Source organism: Taurulus bubalis (assembly GCF_910589615.1).
Source record: "Taurulus bubalis genome assembly, chromosome: 7".
Classification (NCBI taxonomy): Eukaryota; Metazoa; Chordata; class Actinopteri; order Perciformes; family Cottidae; genus Taurulus; species Taurulus bubalis.
In genome coordinates this window covers 24,776,871-24,799,871 of record NC_136595.1, presented here as the reverse complement: position 1 = coordinate 24,799,871, position 23,001 = coordinate 24,776,871, and the positions used below count along the sequence as shown (strand labels likewise).

Here is a 23,001-nt window from a genome sequence, read left to right as displayed (position 1 = left end):
TCCCGTTGCCATTGGCAATATTCTGTTCATTTATCGCCCTGTGAGATCAATACATAACCTTAATTCTGTTCATGACAACTTAATTAAACCGCACCGCTGAATACTTAAGCACAGACCCACTTCGGCCCTTTCATATCTACAGTGTTTTACTTGAAATGAAACACAAGGCGCCTGTGAGCGCTGTTGTTAAAGACAGAGTGTGAAAAACACAGAGCAGAGTACAGTACATTCCTGTAACTTTGTTTGGTCTCAGACTTTTTTTTTCCGACAAAAACAAACAGGTCTGAGGTAACGGTGGAGTCGGTGTGTGTGTGTGTGTGTGTGTGTGTGTGTTTTTGTTGTTATCATCCCGCCGCACAATCCACAGGAGTATCTGGTGGAAACATCAAGACATCAAGCAGTCGAACTGAGACAGAAGGGAATCATTACCGGCAGGTGAAACTTCCCAACAAGTTTATTATTATTATCATCAACAACAAGTGCTGCATTTTCCAAAACTTTTACACCAAAAAAACAACAAAATTCGTATCTGTACTTTGTCTCTGATGCACGGATTCACTGACACCCACACTTCTGCTTCCCAATGACAGAATAGATTGATTCACTCCCAATGATGCAACATTCGAGTGAATCAATCTCATGTGTTTGTGATGGAAGTTAGAGATATGATGTTCACTCTAAATCACCCATGTTTATTCTTAAAGGCACAGTGTGTTGGATTTAGGGGGCTCTATTAGCAGAAATGGAATATAATATGAATGACTGTTTTTATTAGGGTACAACTACCCCAAATCTGCATAGGGAGTGAGTCTTCTTCACAGAGTCCCCCATGTTGCACTGCCATGTTTCTACAGTGTCCCAGAACGGACAAACCAGACGCTGACTCTGTGTTTTGCGTTTCTACGTTCCCTGAAGGCCACCGTAGTTCTCTCACGCTTTTTGTAAGAGCGGTAACGTGAGCAGCAGAGTTTACTTTTTATTCTTTTAGTATTCATTATGTCGAGGCCTCTGATCGAGGTGAACGTCAATCACAAGGTAGCCCCGCCCTAAAGCATACTCTGCTTTATGGACATCATGCAATAAAGTTAACAATGTTAGAGACATTTTCCTCATAGACTTGTATACAATCAGACTTCTCTTTGCAACCGGAGAAGTCGCCCCCTGATGGGGAGAATGCAGGTTTAAGGCATTTTTCTACATCCGAAAGTTGCCGCCTGTCTGCAATGCCAAATGCCACCAAATCCTACACACTGTGCCTTTAAATCCATCAGTAAGTTTGTAGTCCACTGTTATTATTTTTTTTTCAGCTACCGTGAAATAAGAAGTGCAGGCTATTGATCGATCATTAAAACAATCAACTACGGGACTGATGAATATTGTCTTGAATAAACAGTCCATGAAATGAAATCTGCCTGGAAACCAGAGGTCAAGGTGTTTGCTACTTGTTCATCATTGCTGTCGCCATTGAAGAGATCTAAGACTTAGATCGCACGTATTATGATTGCGGAAAAAGTAAAATCGCGACGAATAAATAATAGTTGAAAATAAAAAGCTTTTTACCTGTACACAATATATTACACAGTGTGTATTCACAATTTATCGGTGTACAAAAAAAATATATACGTAAAAAAAAAAAAACTGTTTCCTGGAGTGACAATTCCACCAGAGAAGAAGTCTTTACAGTGAACATGAGCTGCAACGTCAGCGCACAGAAATGATAGACAGGGGAGGAAATTGGCAAGGAGGAGCAGGACACCAATCAAAAGAATGTGTAATTTATCCACAGTAGCACACCCAAAGGAAGATAGTTGGTGAACTGGTGTTGGCCGTGGATTGAGTTCTACACCTCAGCAGAGTCAAATCTCTGACTCATCATTTATATATCCCAGACCGTCAAGACTTGAAATGTTGGCCATCGGTGTGAAGTGGTGCTCCCCGTTCCCTTTGAAATCAACAGCAGAGTGATTATTATTGGCACTGCCAGGTCTTCCAGGCTGCGGTCCCAGGAGCTTTATCTCTGAAGTCCTGCTCGGGATGTGCATGTATTCGGTGGACTGCCTCTTCCCCTCGGCTTCGCCGGTGCGCTTTGCAAACTTGAAGCACTCCCTGGTGCGTCCCTGAGTCCAGATCCAGAATACGACGCCCATGAGGGCGAGACAAAGCAGGGCCAGCAGAGCCACGGCCACCTCCAACCCGGTCAACTTGCCGGCATCGCTTTGGTTCTCGGGGGACATCGGGTCCTCGTTGCCCTCGTTGTTTGGCGCCTGGCCCGGGGTTGCTGCGCTCGGCCCGGGAATAGAGTTTGAGGAATTTGCCGCCTCGTTGCCGGGAGTCGTGCTGCCCGCCGCTCCCGCGCCAGAGTCGAGCCGCAATTGATAAACCGCCACGGTCCGGTTGTACGCTCTCCCGTTGATCAGCTCCACCGAGTCGCACGCGTAGCGGCCGGCGTCCGACTCCGAGGCGCCCAGGATGAGGAGCCCCCCGCTGTAGATGTAGTATTTGTTGCCGGAGTGAAGCGTCCGGTCGGAGAATCGCCACAGGACCTGCGCCAAGTTGGAGTGCGGCTGGCAAGGCAGCTGGATGTTGTTCTCTGGAACGAGGGTAAAGTCCACAGCTGCTGCTGGATCTAAAAATACACACACACACACACACACACACACACACATTAAGTTGATCTCACCGCATGCTGATGGATAAGATTCATACAAAATGCACGATGCAAAACAAGCCGACGCACCTATCTGGGGACATTGCGTGACGTCTCCCGCCTCCAGACTCTGGATCGCGGCGCTTGAGGAGGATGACGAGCTGTGGGCCGAGGAGCACCCCTGGGTGGCGAGGGCCCAGGCACAGTAGGGGTCCCGGGCCAGGATGCAGTCCACACAGGAGTCGTAGCGGCTGCAGTTACTGAGCGGCATCTGGATGACACCAAACTCTGAACCTGCATACAGTTGGCCCTATGTTTGCACACACACACACACACACATTTAATCTTTATTGAGTGACAGCATATTTAAATGGAGATATAAACTCTGACTGAAGCTCGTTGTGCAATGTTTGCCAATAAAAACACATGTAAATGATTGTAAGCAATGATGACGATGAGCTGACAAACCCTATGAATTTATGAAGAGTTACCTTGCTGGACGAGAGGCGCAGGATGCTAATAGGCACGGGGTTTTCATACAGCTGGATTTCCTCAATGATGAACATCTCTCCTGCGTAGTTGACAGCCTTCTGAATGTAACCGTTTTCTATCAGGAGACAAAAGCATGGCTGTGATAAGCACACAGTAGTAACTTTCTCTGCTTAGGCCCAATGTGCGTCTTAAAAAGGCGCTGATGGCTTTAAAAGCTTCCAATTAAAAGGTCTTGAAAACATATTCTCTCAATCATATTCTGACTGAAATCAAAGTCAAAAAGTCAAAGTCAGTTTTATTGTCACTTTTTCCATTTGTGAAAACTTACAGAAGACCTGAAATTATGTTTCTATACTGTCTGACATAAAGTGAATAGTGCAAAAACAGTTAAAAAAGTAAAAAATAGACAACATATAAACAGTTAAAAACAGTTAAAAAAAAGTAAAAAATAGACAACATATAAACAACATAAATTAGGAAATTATATAAGTGTGCGTTAATCAATGGATTATTGCATAGAAACACAAACATCTTCTGTGTTTTTGCCTTTGCTTTTGTCCGTAGGGGTTGAAGTTGAAGAAAGATGATGTCACACACTTACTTTCCACCAATCAGAGTTTAGCAACAAAAACAAACGGTTGTAGGGTTGAAGGTCAATTTTAACTGGAACAAACCGCACAGTGAAGTTTTTTTTAAAGTGTTAAATTGTTAAAGAAATATTTCTTTACCCAAAATTACCATTTGTATATCAATTACTCGCTGTCTGTTACCTTTTATTATTGAACAACACTTTTGTTGTGAACGGAGAACCCGAAAACAGAGAAAAGTCTTGACGAATTAAAATAAATGAGGGCGATGATGCATGCGTTTGGGAAGTAATGAGCATACTTCTGGATAATTGAGGCTTTGTAGAAACCTACTATCTTAACATAGTTTACCAGTGCCGATGAACATGACGGCATGTCTCTGCCCGTCCAGCGCCAGCACACGGTCCACCACGACCCGAGTCAGCAAAGCTCCCCTCTTGACCAGCAGCGGGCCTCCTGTCAGCGGGCGGACGGCCTCCTCCATGAGGGGCCGGTCCCTGATGAACTGGAGGGTTTTGTCAGGAAGGTCCAGAGAGCGATTCATCCCCATGTTACGTGACACGGTGTTGATGCACTGAAATGGAAAAACCTCCATTCAGAATTGTGTGGGTTTTTTTTTAATATCCAGAATCCCTTCCGGCTGCAACAAAGCCTCAAGACTCACCGCTCCCGGTCTCGGGACCGGCACCTCTCCGGTGTACATCACCCACTTCACGTGAGACGTCTCCACGGCGACCGGTGTCTTGAACTTGCCCTCGTTGAAAATGTTCCGAATGTCGGACACTTGATAGGCACATACTGCGGAGACCTGGGACAAGCTCCTGAAACACCATACCAGACACATTCAGTCACGTCAGCTGCCAAATACTTTGGTTTATTTGAGAGACTGATTATTATGTTTTGACAAATGACACATTTTATTATATTTGTGCCTGTTGTTTACTTATACTGGATGTTATTGTGCTTTAGTCTTTATATATACAGTATATTATACATATACAATTTCATTCATTATGTCAATATATGTCGTTTAGCAGTTAATATATATTTTTTGCCATTAGGATTTAAAAATATTTTATTCACAGACATCCCAAAAGTTTTTTATGGATGGATAGTCACAATATATATATATAAAAAAAATATATTTAAAAAAATAAGATATATATGTATATAAATATGTATAATGAAATAGTATATATATATTTTTATTTTTTATTTTGTGGAAGATTGAAAACAGTGTTTATATAGAAAAAAGAGGGAAAAAAAATTCCATTTAATTTTTATATATATATATATATATATATATATATATATATATATATATATATATATATATATATATATACATAATGTATCCTAATGGAAAAAATATATATTAACTGCTAAATGGCATATATTGACACAATTAATGAAACAATATTCTTTAAAGCTTTTTCTGTTTTCAATCTTCCACATTGACCTTGACCTTGCAGCAGGTCATACTCATCCCAAAACATAAAACTACAGGATTTTTAAAATCAAGCACGTACGACTGCGGAGTGAAGACAGCGTAGAAGACGCTCTTCCTCCAGTCCTCCTCGTCCTTCAGCAGGAAGACATCCTGGACAATGGGGGGCAGGCTGGGTTCAGGCAGGGAACAATCCAGACGGGCTTTCAGGAACGTCGTCCATTTCCTCTGCAGTGTCCGCTGGCCGCCCATATCCCCCTAAACACAGAGACAGAGACTCCTCTTAACCGCGACAACCAGACCAGTGTGTCAGACAGGGACCACAACACAGGGATGCTATTAAACCCACTCTCTCTTAATGTCTCTGTAAAAAGCTTTTACCCAGTACTTATTTAAATATACCTTGCAGACGCGGGCCACTCGGGACACCGTAACTTTGCTGTAGAAGTCGTACTCCATGGCATTCTCACTGAAGAACATGTACACCTTATCGTCATCCCCGTCAGGACTATTGAAACTCTCACCCACAAAGTCCATGTAGACAAAGTTTGGCTCTAAAATCAAGTGAAAAAAAGACATTTTAATGCTTAGTACAGGTGCAGAAAAAGAAGAAATGTTGCCTCAGTCACATTCAAATATCTCTTTAAAAAAGAAAACACTGCATCATGCATAAATAGTGTTGCTGCAGTAGATTCCCTGTTAACTTTGCACACCATTATATAAAACTTTAATTGGCTTTTTTTGGGGAGGAACTCACCGCTGAGCCAGGAGCTCTTAAACTCTGTGCGGAGAGCCAAGTCCGAGCTGCGCAGAACCACCGGCTCAGACCCCAAGAAGTTGATGGATGTAGCAGAATACAGGTCATTTCCTGTTGGGCAGGAACAAGAGGTGAAGGGAGAATACATTCCTGGAAATACATTATTCATATTAAGCTCGAACGATATCTAATTTATGTCGACTAATGGAGTGCTTCAACCGTCTTTGTCTGGCTAATTAGTGCGTACGTTGCATGGCAGCAGGCAGCACCAGGAGGGTGCCATCTGAAACGCACTTGGCGCTCAGGTTCTGCGTGTCTAGTGAAATTCTGCACACAGTTGTTACACGGCCATATTTTTCTGTTGGTGCACTTTGAGCGCTCAGCACTTTTTGGTGCCTTGTTTCCCGTTGGCAGCAAACCCGACTCAGACACTCACCGACCATGAGGGAGGAGTATCTCTGGAAGGGATCAAAAGGACACTTCCCCTTTCCCTCCTCCTGCTTTCCCTCCAGCCTCAGCTGTCCATTAGCAAACGTCTGTCGGAAACGAAAGGGAGAGAGAGAGGGGACAGAAAAAGTTGTTCAGGGACACAAAAGAAAGAAAAACTGTGACATTTTTATTCAGACACAGTACTGGGAAACAGGACTATCAGCGTGTTTTAGCCCATTAACGACAACCTGCGTGTATTAACATTATTACTCACCATTTTCTAAAAGATAAAACACATTTTTAGATCAACTCAGCTATTACATTTGTGTCGAAATTATATCTTGCAAAGGCAAATTATATATAAAGTTAGCAGTTGTGGTTCTGCACGTAGGAACCATTTCATTCTCCTTGGTGGTGCATTTAAGAGGCTCGTTCCTCTGAGATTTGAGCTAAATACATTATAAAGGCATAAGCTTAAAAAAAATTCGGAAAAAAGACGCACATTAGAAGAAGGAAATACCCAATGAGACCTCTTGCTGAGAAACGTTGCTGACTCTGTCTCTCAAGACTGAGGATGGGAGTTTTTTCTCCAATTAATATAATTGGAGTTTTTGGAAAAGAAGCTCATAGTCGCCTCTAAAGGAACTGCATCTTAAGGACCCTTGTCTATATAACGCAATACTCAACCACAGCAGTTGCTGCTTGGCTTAAAAGGATAAATCAGGTGACATTTTATATTCTTCTTATTGTAAACAAATGCCAAAAAAAGTCACAAAACCAACAATGAAAGTAGTGGGTATAAAACGCCTCATATTGCTTATTCGTGTAACGTTTGCCTCAGACCTCCAAAAATATGAAAAACTGTCAAATCAGTGAGCCACACTGTTGAATCCACCCACTCCATTGAGTCCCAGTTTTTAAAGGGTTAGTTTGACTTTGAAGAGAGCATAGATAACAGCTTCAGGTCCTCGTCACAAAGAGGTGAAGATATTCTAAATATAGCGTACATTTAAACGGATATAGATGATTCTTTTAGGTGGCTGAAATACGTTTATCTGCTTTATCTTGCTCCCATGCTGGTACTCCTGTCTGTTTCTTCAAACTCGGGCCGTGCCATCCGCTATCTACTGCCGGTGATACACTGACTCTGGAGGACTTCCTCATCCAACCCCACTTCAAAACATCCACGCCGTCCCTTTAGTCAGGAGCACTGCAACGGATGACGGGTTTATAATCGAAGTTAAAGAAAAGGGGCTTGCAAATCATTTGAATGACTCAAACAGAGGTCAACAGAAACAACATCTGAACTAACTCACCACATAATCTCTACTTACTAAACTGTACTTACCATATAATCACAGATGGGGCTGAAAGCATTTGTGCCGCACACATACATCGTGGTGTCATTCACTCTGTGCAGGGTTCGAACGTAGTTACGGCATTCCACCTGCAACAAGGTCCAGCACAGGGAATACCAAGGTCAGAGCTCTGTTAGTCCAGCCGCAAAAACACCAACATGGCACACACACACACACACACACACACACACACACACACACACAGGGTTGGCCTGGGCTTGAGCTGGTGACCTGAAGGTCAGGGCTCTGCATGTGCATTTCTTTCTCTCGTGCCTTTATTTGGACATTGGGTACGAAGCTGTAAGCAACGCGCTTCAAAGAGAGTTCTGTGGAGACTTGAAAAGAGAAGAAAAAAAAAAAAAGACTCCCATATAAATGATTTACAAATGCACAGTGATAAACTGCATAGGGGAGGGAACTGCTTTCCCTCAACAGCCATCCTTTAAAAGGTAAAAGTTGCTCTGCTTTGAAAGACGTTTCACAAACCTCAGAGTGTTTTCCTTTGTACGTGCACTCCCTCTGCTTCTCCTCGGTTACTCGCCAGTACACCTGCATCAACAGAGGGAAAAAAGTGCTTTGTTAAAGCACACAGGAACGGCGTCGCAACTCGCAGCACGTCGGCAGTGGAGCTGAGGCCCGTTTGCTCTCAGTGCGCTCCTACCTGCAGGCTGGGACACCAGCTGGGACTGTTCTCTGTGCAACTACAACAGACCAAATAGAGACAACAGTGTCGAACTGGCAGTTGACGTGAGAGAGCAGTTGATTGCGCAATCTGCCGTGTTTCTGTGAGCCAAAGTGCAATCTCTCAAAATAGTGAAAGAGGGCAGAGAAAGATACACAGAGGATACACTTTACTGGAGGCATGAACTGATTATGAAATGTTCTCACGCCAAGATAAACTGGATACTATCCCATTGTGAGGCTCCAAAAATCCTTCAGGCATGCTGAGGCAAAAATCGTAAACTCATAATTTACAGCTACACCACCACCGTTATCTCTGATGTGAGGTCACAAATAGACATTTCTTCATTTTAAAGGGGATATATCATGAAAAACTCACTTCTCTCAGTGCTTGTGCACATACATTTGTCAATCAGATTTTGCGCCCTCTTCCTTTGTCACGTTAGAATATACCGACCCCCGCCATCTGAGTATCTCCGCCCACAGTTTGAGAACTACCTTTGCAAAGGTGCGCCATACATTTTCTCAAAAGCCAACCGGAGCAGACTGTTTTCTTTTGAGTGGAAGTCTTAAAGAGACAGGCGCTAAAACGGAGCGTTTTTCAGGTATATTCAGATACCAGTATTAGAAAAACAATGTGTTTTTTTAACATTAAAGCATAAACATGTTCAGGTAGAAACCCCAAATAGTATGAACCTACAAATGAGCGTGATTTGTCTCCTTTAAAGGAGTATATTATATTATAAACTAAAACATTTAGGAACCACTTATATAACTCATAAGGAAAAGATAAATCCGGCCTTGAGTGGCCTGCTGTTTATTTGATGAAATGCCTTTGACCACTTCAATAAAATATCACGAATGCTCTATCAATCTTCTATTTTTAATCTGCAATAATGAAATGTTTATTGAGAGCTATTTAACCTGCCAAAAGAGAATTTGAACGTTAATGTATGTACGTGTTCTGCAGGCTTTCTATTTTTGAAACAGCTTCAAAGAAAACACAGCTGATCAGAGCAGACACTTTGTTGACATTTCTCTTTTCTATTTTAATGAATCCCTTCACATGTTCTTACCGCAGCCTTTCTGACGGAGACGTCATTGATGTCCAGAGCGTATACGGCCTCTCGGGCCCCCAGCAGCAGCACACCAAGGTCGTCACTCATCAGCATAGTGGAGTAGTTGAAGATCCCCTCTTCTTTGAACAACTTCAGCTCGCCTAAAAAAAAAAGTAGAACATCTGCATTACTTATCCAAGTCTTGTGCAGTTGGGAAAATGCTCCCACAGCAAAAAAAAAAAAAAAGCAAATTCATTGAAATTGTACAAGCTTATCCAAGCCAAGCACTAAAACTTAAAGAAGTTAAAGTTGCACTGCTTATTCACATGGTAAAATACCCACAGCCATCATTAAGCTGCTATAAATTCTAGCATTTACCGGTCAAACCGAGGAGTACATCTTCGAGAAACGGTAAAAAGATGGCATGATATGTTAGTGGGGAAGCATGGAGGACTTACTCCGGTAGGGGACGGTCTTTCGTGGGACACAATAGTGAGTTTTGAGTGCACCGTGTGAAACATGGAGCATCAAGCCACAGACGATGCTCAGGGCCGAGAGAAGAGACATGGCTCAGAGTCCGGGTTTGACTGCGTGTGGAAGAGCTGGACAGCTCTGCCGCCAAGGCACCCGATCAGAGGCAGAGCATGGTCTACGGTCTCCGTCCAGATGTTGCTGCCGCTCCGGCACGGGTCGTCCTCGTGAGGCCGCTCATAAGTGTGTCTGACCCCGTCCTCAGTCGGTGTTTTGCGTGGTGAGCAGCGATCTATGTCGGCGTTACCCTCCAGCGCAGTGCTAATGAGCTGCTGGTGTCCGCTCTGGAAGGAGGAGCCGGAGCCATGCTGCCCAGCTACTGGTGAGGGATGCTGGAGGAGACCATCTTCATGGCGCCCATCTCTAGGAGAGATATGAAAACATCAATGCATTACATTATTAAAGAGATTCATGCTGTGGAAAGACTATGTTTAATGCTAAGACTGGAGCTCATTGCAGGCTTTTGAGTCTTAATAAATCCTCTTTTTCCTGGTGCAGACTTCATCATTCATGGATTGTTATATAGACCTACTTCAAGATTTTTCAATAACCGCAGTGTGAATGTGACGGTGTCTGCCAGCAGTTGCGTACTAATTATCAAAAGGAAAATGTATGCAGTAAACGGGCTGGGGGCAGGAATGAAAGAAACAGACATCAGATCATTCAGACGGCTCCCCAAGCTAACTGCAAGACAACCCTGCCTCTTAAAGCTGAGATGAAATGAAAAATGCTTTTTAGGTGCAGTCATACTGTGCATCTATTTAACAATTTATGCAAAAAAAAAAAAATGACTGCAAAGGGTTACCCTGCAAAACACACACACCGTTTTTGAAAGAATATAGATAATAAACTGTGCACGGTATGATAAACCTCATTCTTAATACTGCGGTACACCCTGATACCAGTATATCACAACCCAACTCCTTAGAGACAGATTAAAACCCAGAACGATTTAAACCAGCCAAGATATCCAGAATTCAGTGCAGAGCATCCGGCCAAAAGCCTAATCTGATCCTACAACTCTCAACCTTATAGATTATTTTGTTTGACTCTCCCTGCTTGGTGAACCTTTCAAATGTCCAAGTTCACCCAGGCTTTCTGTTCGAAACTTTGGTTGGAAGTATATTTGTCCAAAAAAGAGAAGCATAACCTGGTTGTTGCAGCACCACAACAATGAGAAAGTCATATATACGTGTAAAGCTCAGAGGAAACTGGTGTCAAGTGACATTCTGCCAGCGCTGCCCACCAACTCTCTTCCTCCTCCACTCCGTCTCTTCCTGTCCTCCTCCCTGATAAGAAGCTGCTTCCTCTGGACTCAGCGGGGTTCACGCGGCATAGAGGGATCCGCTCAGGTCCGGGCATGCATGCAGATCACAATAATATCGCAGCTCCACAACGCTCCAATCCCCTCCTCTGGGATTCACACTGTATGAGAGCCGCCGCTCCTTTCGACGAATCTTCTTTCTGTTTTGACAAACTGTGCAGCGAAGGCCTCATTCAAAATTCATCAAGGCGCTTTTCTTTTTTTTCAAATCTCAGAATATCTTTTTTTTTGGCTTTTTTTGTGGTGCATGCAGCTACCAAAAAAGACAAGAAAGAAAAAAAATCAGCCGCACCACACAGCCGCTTTGTTTGTTGTTTGGATTTTTACCTCTGAGAGAGAGAGGTAATACAGCAGATTTCACAGACATGCGTCTCCCTTGAGACTCACACCAGAGAGTCCTCGACTGTTTGACAGAAACCAGAATGACAGCATCCACATTTCCTCGAGAGACGGCCTCGGCTTTTTTGTAATGTGCATTTTGGAACAAACCGCCGTGCTCCCACCTTGTCGCTACTTGACACAGCGGGGCGAGCTGCTGCATGCATGGGACTGTTGTCAGAGCGCCGGTGTCTTGCATGTCTTTCCCCCCTCAGGGTGTGAGGGGTGGGTGTGTGTGTGTGTGTGTGGGGGGGGGGGGGAGTTGTAGGTTGCCGAATGAAACGACTGCAGGTTGTTTTTCCACAGCGTTTGACAGATACTTTCAAGTGGTGCAGACAGGAATACGGCCGCTGCACCAATAGAAGAGCGTGCGGCAGTCGTCCCTCTTTTGGCTTCCTTTGTTTGTGTATGGTTACACACTGACATGTGCAAGTGTGGCCAGGGTGTGTGTCTGTATGTGTGTGTGTGTTTTGGGGGGTGGGGATGCACAGCTGAGTTTCTTTTACACAAAACTTAAAAACATTCACCAGTCACAAAGCTGCTTTTTCTTTTTTTTAAATGCCCTCAAATTTGGTTTGTAATGTTACTTAGACTTTTTTTCTTTTCCCCTGTGTTTGAGTCGGCGTAGGAACCCCAAATTAATTCCAATACTTGTGTTTACTGTATGTATTTGTTCAGCAGAGTCTTGGGAAAAAAATGTATATCTGCAAAAAAATCACTTTTAAAAGATATTTTGATCAAAACTATGAACATCCAGCACAATATGAGCAAGATTTCCCAAAAATGCATCCTTGAGCGGTCACCGAGAACTGTATTATGGTGCCCTAACAACAACCCACATACTAATAAGACAGCTTTTTGGAAAGATTAGGACCTAAAGAATCATAATGTGCAGTAGATCATAGTAGAACACAGCATTTGGGTGTTCAAAGGCGTTTCAGTCAAAAAACGGTGTCAAAAATGTAGTTTACGTAAATACTTCAACTTAACGGTTGCTTGAATTATGTTTCACACCAGATGTATCTTCTCACAAGGGTATTGTAGCAATTTAAATGAAGTTAAACAACGATGTGGTTACAGAGATAATGTGTTGTTGTTTTTTGTCTGATAATAGGCGCAGGGGGATTTTCGCACCCAGTTTTTAAAGGGTTAATTAAATGAAATTAAATGAAGAAAAAGAGAATCCGTTTTTTTCTTATTTTTACATTTCGCAACATCAAAGCCAAATCATTTCAATGTTGACTGAAACACAACACTGACATGTCATCACCTGGCGCCGAAGACACTTGAAAGCAGCCCGCCACGAGACGTCTGTGTGAAGCAGCGGCGGTGGCTCCGAGCTAAACTGAACGTTGGGGATGGTTTGAATTTTAGCGGCAGAGTGTGGCCAGAGAAACCCCGCAGCCGCTCAGTAAACAGAGTCCTGCGACTCCTGTGGCGTGTTGACATATACGATACAGAGACATTCTTCTCCTGTTTTCAGGCCTTCTTTGCTGTAAATGTGTTGCGAACATTTCATCGACCTATTGACACATTCAGCGGACACGGAACAGCATCACCATTCATCTGGAGCCGTGTGTTTGGCCACCTGACAAACAAAAGGCAAATATTTACTCCGCTTTCGGTCTGTTCAGGTCAACTCCACGGGGGAAACAAATGTGGCTCTTTATCCGCTAAATGATGCACTTTCCTCACCAGCTGGTGGCTAACTTTGTCCGTCTGGTATTTGGTGCTCGCCAGGAGGCTTTAAGTAGATTTAAGGTTGCTGAGAAGCAGTCGGCCTGTCACAAATAGGACGCGATAGGCTGTCCCAGAAATAATTGCAAAGTACAATGCAACTTTTAGTTCTTCAGAATATTCAGACATTGGAATTGATAAAATAAGATCAAAATATAATCAATAAAATTGACTCTCTGGCTCTGTTAACAACAATGTCCAAGTCTTATAATGAGGGGAATCCCTGTTGTTTATTCTGGCATCTTGTTGGTGACACTCTTCTTCATGTAAACAAACACGCAAAACGGGCGAAATCAAGGTCAACAAAAATGATTGAGGTCAATATCGTAATTATCAAGGAAGGCTTATTAGCGAGTTTGTGGGCCAACAAAACCAAAATAATCAAAATAAATAAAGAAGCTAAAACTTTCACTATGAGCATTAGCAACACCCTTCCCATTGTTCAGGAAAAATATGATATAATCAATATAATTCATACGAATAACTTTTGGGTGTAAAATGACACCTATTTATGTCTGTGTGAGTCCTCCACCTTTGCTTCTTCTTTGTTCTTTCTAATTCCCCAGGAAGGACCCTCCCATGGACCGCTCGACCCCTGACCTGATGGCAGAAGGCCTCACCACATCGCTGCCAAAGCCCGTTTGTTAAAGGTGCCGTCGCATATAGCTGCAGACTTGATGTTACAAAGTGGTTTATGACCCTTTCTTCTCATTAATCACACACCTTTATTTAAGTAAATCATTAATAAAGGCGCAGATTACGTTATGTTTAGCACATGAACTATTTATTAACCAAAGTTTATAGTAGCATCTAACCAAAAGTATAATAAACCACAGTCACACTAAGCGTGCTCTCTCCGCTGAGTCACCGTTGAGAAAGACTGTTGTGAAATCCAGTGTGCCGATTCCCATACAGTGGCTCATACACTACCCTGTGACACCCTGTGCACATTTGAGAAGAAGTGGAATATTTATGAATGGCGCCCTTTGGGAGAAAAACAACGCTATGAACCGCAAAAGACGCGGTCGTTGTCGGGGAAGAAGAGCTGCGACAAAACCAGAACAAGCAGCGGGAGTGTGACTAAAATAGTTTCTTTACTTCTCGCTGTGAAAACGTGCTGTTGTTGCTTTATTCACTCGTCAACTGTGGGTTAAGCAGGCAGCACATGGACGAGTACAACGCGCTGAAGGAGCCCTCCAGCCGTGTATCTGCACGTGCTCCAACCACTTGAAGAGCCGGGATATTTATAGCCTGCTCAGGGGGAGCCTCCGCCGTACCTCCAGCACTCTACGATACGATTCTCACCACGACTTGGGTGCAGCGTGCAAAGTTTTTCAAAAAAGAACTGCGGCGTCTGAAGCGTGCACATCGTCCCGCTGAGTCATAACAAATCAAAATCCCTAAAAAAAGCTGAGTGAACAGTCAAACAGCTGTGACTGCGTTTGTATGACTGCCCCTACGCTGGGAGAGGCCTCCTCCTCCTCCTCCTCCTCCTCCTCCTCCTCCTCCTCGGGCTGTAACTGATTTACCCGACTGGCTGACTAACTGGTCTACGGGTTCGATGCTGGTTGAGTCGCTGGCTGACTGCCAGGGCGCCTGTTTTGCAGCCAGTCAGACGTAGTATGTGCCGAGTGGCCTGCTGGCTGGCTGGTGAGCCGGCAGTGACACAGTCTTCCATCACAGGAACCTAAACAGGAAACCGGTTGTGGGAGGCTGCTCACCTTTGACACTCCTTGTGTCACAGACTCTGTTGTGAAACACTCACTGGAAAAGACACACACACACACACACACACACACACACACACACACACACACCAGTTCAGCAACGGGTTATATTTTTGCAAGCTCAGATGTCTAAAACAAACCTTTCCCTCTGACATAACCACTGTGGCTCGCCACCTTTTTGTTTTGATGCGCAGGAGAGTTGTAATTAGCTGAAAACAATACTTTCAAAAAAACACATGCTGTGCGTGTTCACGCCACGCCGCACGCATCATTAACCTGATGGATAACAAAAGGAACAACTAAATAAAAATGCAACAACCTCTTCAATAAGACAGACGCCTCTGCTCTGACAAATTACTTTGTCATTTAATGAGACAAGTCTGGTTGATTGCGAGTGCACGCTTGAACACACACACACACACACACACACACACACACACACACACACGGGCAGGTTTCAGCAGGAGCTGGGGCACAAAAGGGAAGATATGAACACTGGAAGATCTCTTGCCTGCTCGACCTGGCAGACGGGAACACCCAAGAAAACAAAACTGGAGTGAAAATCAAAACCAAGGAAACTGATTATAATAACTCAACAGACTTTACAGAGTCGGGACCAGAGCTGCAACTCCTTCAATAGCAGCACTTACATGTAATTATTTAACTCTGCATTTAGCTTGTGGTACAAGTTTATCATTTTTTGTTTCTCACTATTCATCTTTCTTGTTTTGTTGTTGCTTCTATTGCTTGTTTTTACCATGTAAAATGCCGTTATTAGCTTTTAAAGCGCTAAACAAATACAATTATTATTCATATTGATATGTGTTAATTTCTCCATGATCTTCTTGAGTGTTTGGTCTATAAAATGTTAGCGTCCACCATGATTTGCTAAAGCCCGAGGTGTCTTCTTCAGAGGTCTCAAAACCTTTATAACAATAGAAAACAGAGACAAGCAGCAAATCCTCACATTGGAGAACCAGGAACAAAAGAACGTTTGCTTTTTTTGCTTGAACCAATAATCTTCAGGCAGCTCAATGAATTATGTGTTCAGATGTATTGGTAGAAGAATGGCAAGACAATCACGGAAGCGGCAGGTGCTAAATAAATCTCTATATAAAAAAATATCATGTGCCAGTTTCAACCACAACTAAACTGCTTTTTCCTGCTGTCCTCCTCCAGAACCATGTGATCTCATGAGTCACATTCATGACGGTGCCGATCCATCGTACGATATCAAGATGACCTCGGTCATTTCCACATAATTGACTTATTGTACGATATGTGAACATGACCATGACATTTTTTTTACATGTCGACTTATCGCACCGTCTTTGGACGTGACCTCGACCATTTTTGCCGACCTCGACATTGTGTTGACACACATGGCCTGTTTGTTTACACAAGAATGTCACCAACACTTTTTAAGCCAACAGATGAAGAATAAACAGCAGATTTTACCATCATGACATTTGGACATTGTGCATTTTTGTTGACAACGCTGTATAATATGCATTGTTTTGGTTGTGTGATCTATTTTATGAATGTTTTATTTATCTAGATTATTTTAAATTGTTTCGGCATTTCAATTTCAATGTCTGAATATCTTTGTGAAGGATATACTTTTTGCTGTTATATTACCATTACATCAGTGGCTTAAAACGGTTGATCATTTATCGCAATTATTTCTGGGACAATATATCATTCAACAAAATCAGTTACGTTGACACACCTGTGTGTGTGTGTGTGTGTGTGTGTGTGTGTGTGTGTGTGTGTGCATCAGCAGTAACTCACTGGCTTATATGTAACGTGTACCTCACTGATGCTGCCACTTTAAACACACGTTTTTTTTTTACCTGTGAAAGAACTCTGGCACGCAAGCTGTGTGTGCGTGTGTGCGTGTGCGTGTGTGTGTGTGTGTGTGTGTGTGTTCACTGTTGACATGTAAAACGACATGAAGCAACAGTTCAGAGAGCATCCATGCGTGAGCTCAACTCCACACTGATTTTTGAGAGGAGAAAAAACAGCTTTCTGTTTTTGCATTTGAGGACATGCTCATTGCAGATATGAGTGAGCTGTAAAACACTATACGTGCATCAGCTCTGCGCTCAGAGTTGCAGTGTGCGGCCCTGCCTCCTCGGCACCCCGTGACCCCACTGAGCTGCAGTATGACAGCTCAGATTGGGCAATCCTCTGAGCAAGAAAGTGCACTGACAGCCCTGAGTATATTCCCTCTGTATCCTCGTATCGTGCGCTTTAATCCTCACCATCCACACAACTACACCCTTAACTACCACGTTGACCCTCCCCTATTACATTCAGCCAGATATATGCAAACACATTCAGATGTTCTGCTGGTGAATTATTGATGAAGCTGTATAGACTTTTAGCTGCGCAAATGTCACACAAAACTAAAAGCATGCACCATTTCCTCATGTGTCCTTTTTAGGGGATTATTTACAAAATATTTGCGCATTTTAAAACGTGGTTTTGTTGGTGTTTTTTTTTTTTTTTAAACGGTTTGCCTGTTTTTGTGGTTCCACAGCATTTCCCCACAGGATTTGAAACCACATACATCCGCAGATTTTCACACTTCACCAGCCGAGCGAGTTTGAGCGTTTCTCCCTCCGCGCCGCGCAGTCTGCGCCGCGCGGTGTGAAGTGTTTGCAGCTCTAAACCCGTATCCTACTACTGCTTAGTCTAGCTTTCGCTCGCTATTATTAGATACATCCTTTAATCTTAGATAAGGCAGATAAGTTACAGTGTGTGTGCATCCTCTCAACCACACAGGTCGCCAATCCGATTCCCACGACGAGCCTTGGGCTCCGTGGAAAAAAAGATAATAAACCCGTTGGGAGTTTTTAAAAAAACACAACAACCTGCGCACAAACAAGTGAATAAGTCACACCAGCTTCAGACTCACCGTAAAGGAGCTGTGGAGGATCCACATCGGAGTCTTTCTAGTCGTGGATCCAGCTCTGTGCTCTCTGCTCTCCACCTGTAACGTTCACTCCAACATCTAATTCCTGCAGGGAGCGATTATATCTGGCACCTCTCCGCGGTAGGCAGAGCCGGGTCACGTGACTTTTTGATCGTACCTTTTCTGAATAATAAAAAAAAAACTAAAAACATCTCCAGCAGCCAATCAGTTGTAACCACCACATGATATTAATGTTCCGACTTTTGCTCTCATTTGTTTTATTTTTGATGGAAAATAAAATTGTGACATTCAAGAGATTACAAACTGTGCAGCAAAAAAACTTCTTTTCCAGTATCTTATATTTCCAATATAGCTCTAACAATAAGCACACATTTTACAAAAAAAAACTCCCATCACTACGTCATTTATATACAAATGTGCTTCCTTTTTCTCATTTACATTTCATAAAATCTGCTGTTGGCAACATATTCAAACATTATTTAGGGGTTGAGAATACAGGAAAAAATAAAAATAAAAAAAACATTTTTAATTCACCCATGTCAGCACTCATCTTCTGCCATCTAGTGGCTCATAATAGCTATTGCACAGGAAATACCTGAGATACCTGAATTATAATATATATATATATATATATATATATATATATATATATATATATATATATATATATATATATATATATATATTATAATGCAACACTTATAATAATGATGACAATAACATATCATAATAATATTCATAATAATAATAGAAGAAGACGATTCCTATAGCTTTCACTGCAGTGAATACAGATATAGGCCATGAGGAGGATCCACGACTTCTCCACTATTTGTATCTGCGTTGGCCTTCTCCCCATGTTCCCCCTGGACTCTGGTTCCGCAGGTTCTGAGAGGAAGAACCGATCTTCAGGTGGTCCGGTCCCGGCCGAGGAGACGGCTGCTTCTTCACAGGACGAGTGTTCGCATAGACTGGATCTTCTTCTGCATTAAGAGGCAAAAGCAGGTTGTGAGGCTGATTCATTTATTAACTAATATGTCATACCACAACATCTAAATGGCAGAACCAAATCTAAAATGTTTGTTTCAGTATTGATTTTCTGTTTGACTGGTTTGATTTTTTTTTTCTATACTTATAATGATGCAAATCTTCCTCAGACAAGATGCTGGTAACGCTTTATATTAAGATATTTGTAATACGTTTTAGTTGATGGTTCTTGTAAGCTCTTATAATAGGCTTATTAACATGATTATGTGTTAATACGAGGAAATAAATGTTAATAGCATCAGAAACATATTTATTGATGATTATGAGACATTTGTAAGCACTTATAAGGAACTTGTTTACAGTTCATAGACTGCTTAAGAAAGTTAATAAACACTTTGTGAGTTCATTATAATCATTTGTAATAGCATTACCATAACACATTAATTGAGTTCAACCATTATTTTATTGTTGTTGTTGAAAAAAAGTAGTTTTGGTTGCTATATTAAGATGAAGAAATACTTTATTATGCATTATTAACAGTTTACGATGCACTTATTTAATAGTTAAGAATGTTTTTCGTAGCTTCAGATGTCTTGTTGTGGTAAATAAACTAGTTTACAGCATCAATACCAGGGCTTAACACACTATTAACACATGAAATATTAGAATCAGCTTTTGGTTGAATGGTATATTAATATTTAGTTTCAACATTTAAACAGTGACTGCATTTGCCACAAGTTGTGTGTGTACATTAATTGTGTGATTGTTTTAGTGCAGGAAAGATCTCTGACCCAGGAAGCCAAAGCAGTTCCGATATATTCAGACTTGTCATTAGACAACATCAGCATATATATATTACCCAGGAATCATCATTGTACATCTGTTTAGAACAAAAAATACCAAAGAAAATAAGAAATTATTCATTTAATTGATTCGTTTTTGTTGTATCTTATGAATAGTTTCTGAAGTTTATTTATAATTTACATATAATTGAGTTATTGCTACTGACTATTTTACAAAAAAGAGAAAGAAAAAAACATGAGGGTGCAAGGTTTGCCTTATTGAGGCGATATATGGCCCCAAATTATTCTTGTGAATTCTTATTTGTCCTTTATTTCCATAGTGGATCTACCCCTCTGCTCCACCTCATTGTTAGAAGGCCTGGTCTCTCCGTGGGCACCGCCAGAGAGAACAGTTCTCGTTTTTGTGGCTGAATTCAATTGTCTGTAACTATATTATCACACCTCTGGTTGCCACATCCTGGTTGGCAAAGAGGGGGAAACGCACCACGATGATCTCATTACTGAACTAACCCTGCACAACAGGTGACCTGAGTAACCTTCCAATTAACTTGTGACGAAGGAAAATGACAGAACGAATTGTGGTATTATATATCTGACTACTTCTACCACTCAATGTCCGCGGTCCCCTTTCCAGTGAGTCCCATATTCACACATTAAAGCACCTCACAGTGACTATAACGTAACACACACACACACACACACACACACACACACACACACACACACACACACACACACACACACAGATGAATGCCTCATTTCAGCAGTTTATGAGTTTTAAACTATTGTAGAAGTACTCCTGCAGCGAGTCACGACGCGACATCCCCTCTATGTGGGTAGCATGTAGTCTCTGACCTACTTTTATCTGCTCCGACCTCTGTGGTCGAACCGCCACATTTAGACCCACTTTCTCACACTTCTTGTCACTTCTTCTTCGGTTATGTCTGAGCAGAATTATTGCACCGACGTAAAAATCACAATTCAAAATGTAAAAGTGATGCAAATGTGGTTGAGAAACTGAGCTAAAAACTACAACATGTGATGAATGTTGCAAGGTAATTTAATTTCAAATGACACTTGCTGCCAATTATCTTGGAATTGTGACATTATAGGATCAATTGAATCTTAAACATGGATGTTTAAAAGGCTGCGAATGGCGAATGAAATATTTGTATATGAGAATAAACATCATTGGAAATCATTTAGTGCGTTTAATGGTTCGATTGGAGATTTGACTTCTGTGTGAACGCTACAACCTATATGCAGACTGTTGTGACACAATTAGGGCCACATCTAATTAATTCATATTTAATTAATGGATTAATTGTTTAGAGTATAAAACGAGTATAAAAATGTCCACGCTGTCTTGTCTTTGTCCGACTAACAGCGCACAAGATGCTCAGTTCACTCGTGGGTTTGTAGATTGCAAGGGCATGTGTTCTGTATGTGGGTTATAGACGGTGAATGTGAGATGATTCTCAAGTAAAATGGTCTTCATGACTGGAAAAAGCAGTCAAAGCGGTGCGTGGTGCAGTGTGGGTGGATCTGTTGTCTTTGTTTACGTCACTTTTGCAAATATCAGATTTTTTTTCTCAGTACGGGTCTGTCGGTTGCGGCCAAAATCTCACTTTTCTTTTTTCCCCAGAGCACTGCAAAACCAGGTCCTTGTCTTTCAGTACTGTGGTCTGCTCTAGAAATTAAAATCTTCCTGCATCCTTACTTACAGAACTCAGACTTCCTCGTTTGTCCTACATTGCGTGCTTTAGATTGTCGCACACAATGAGCAGTTAAACCACACAAACCACTTGCTATAACTCAGTTGGCATCGTCCGGCCACGAGCCGGCAGATAGAATACCTGCTCTGTGAGCGGTGCTTCCTTATTCTTTTGTTTTCTCACTTAGACACAGAGAAACAAGACAGCACATCATGTTCTACTGTTAAAACACAAAATGAACCAGCAATATTCCTACAGAGCATGTTTTTTTCATTCACTGAGGCTTTTTTTTGTTTGTTTCATGCCCTCTTTCATCAAAGCGCTGAGCTTATCTACAATCTAGAGATGCTTGCTGCAGTACCAGTCGGTCTAGTTTTGGGTTTTCAACGTCTGAGAGTGTGAGCTTCCTCTCAGACAAGGCTTGGAAGAAGGCGCTCTCTCATCTCCGCGTATAGTTTACTTGCTTTCACTCAATTATTTGCATCCACAAACAAATAATTGAGCCAACAAAGTATGACATTGCACTTTGACGTAACTTGTGACGACACCAAAAACATAAAATGCTTCTGTCTTGAGGCAACAGTCACATTCTCCATAACTATTCTATCTCTTTAACCAAATCGTGCACATTTAGGCTACTCTATGTGATCTTCTTTTGATAACGAATGTACCATTTTTTTTCCTCCAACTTCCGTTTACTGCAGCCTCTCCTGAAACTGCTTGGATCCTCCTTAACAGGTCCTGCTTCCCATTTCCAAAACCTCAAAACCTGAAAAAGGAAGGCCGGTATACCTCTGCTTCTGTGTCGTCGTCTTCTTCTCAGCAGGACACATATGACCAGCAGGACAATCAGGACGACCGTCAAAACCCCCAAAGTGATCCACATCCACCAGTCAATGAGCGAGAAGTTGACTGTGGGAGACACGGTTGCTGTGAGAGGAAAAAAAAGTTGTCTTGAAATGTGATTACCAGTTTCTTATCAGTGTGTGTATAAGAAGGCCAGCGTATGCACACAATAGTCCTGAATAATGGAGTGTTTGCTCAACAAGTCGTTATTTAATTGAACTTCTCCTCAGGCTACACATGGGCCAATGAACAAGAATAGGGATATTATAATATGCTTTAATGAGTGTTGTCAAGCGACCAACACAATGCCTGTGTGTGGAGGAAATAGTCGCCACCCATCAGTTCAGAGCAATAGTCAACGAACTCCTTTACTACCACCATAATACACACACACACACACACACACACACATGCATGCATGCACACGCACACATGCACACAGACCTTGTTTACCTGTCACTATGGGTAGTGACGGATACGTTGTGTGTTCCTTGCTCTTCGCTGTCACGGAGGAAACAAAATGATACTTTCATTAAGCCAAAGCAAGCCAGAATGTTTCATG

General features: G+C 42.2%; 1 protein-coding gene across 1 annotated transcript; it reads right to left on the bottom strand.

Annotated features, from left to right (window-relative positions):
- Positions 1-404: 404 nt before the first annotated feature.
- Positions 405-10,023, bottom strand: LOC306738780 (semaphorin-4E; the record flags this gene model as incomplete). The annotated part of the gene is made up of 13 exons (XM_079220698.1): positions 405-2,626; positions 2,738-2,957; positions 3,139-3,254; positions 4,078-4,300; positions 4,391-4,547; positions 5,256-5,431; positions 5,576-5,727; positions 5,931-6,041; positions 6,367-6,466; positions 7,708-7,806; positions 8,204-8,266; positions 9,475-9,617; positions 9,915-10,023. The coding sequence occupies 13 exons, from the start codon at positions 10,021-10,023 to the stop codon at positions 1,857-1,859; spliced, it is 2,439 nt and encodes an 812-aa protein (XP_079076824.1). The 3' UTR covers positions 405-1,856.
- Positions 10,024-23,001: the final 12,978 nt, after the last annotated feature.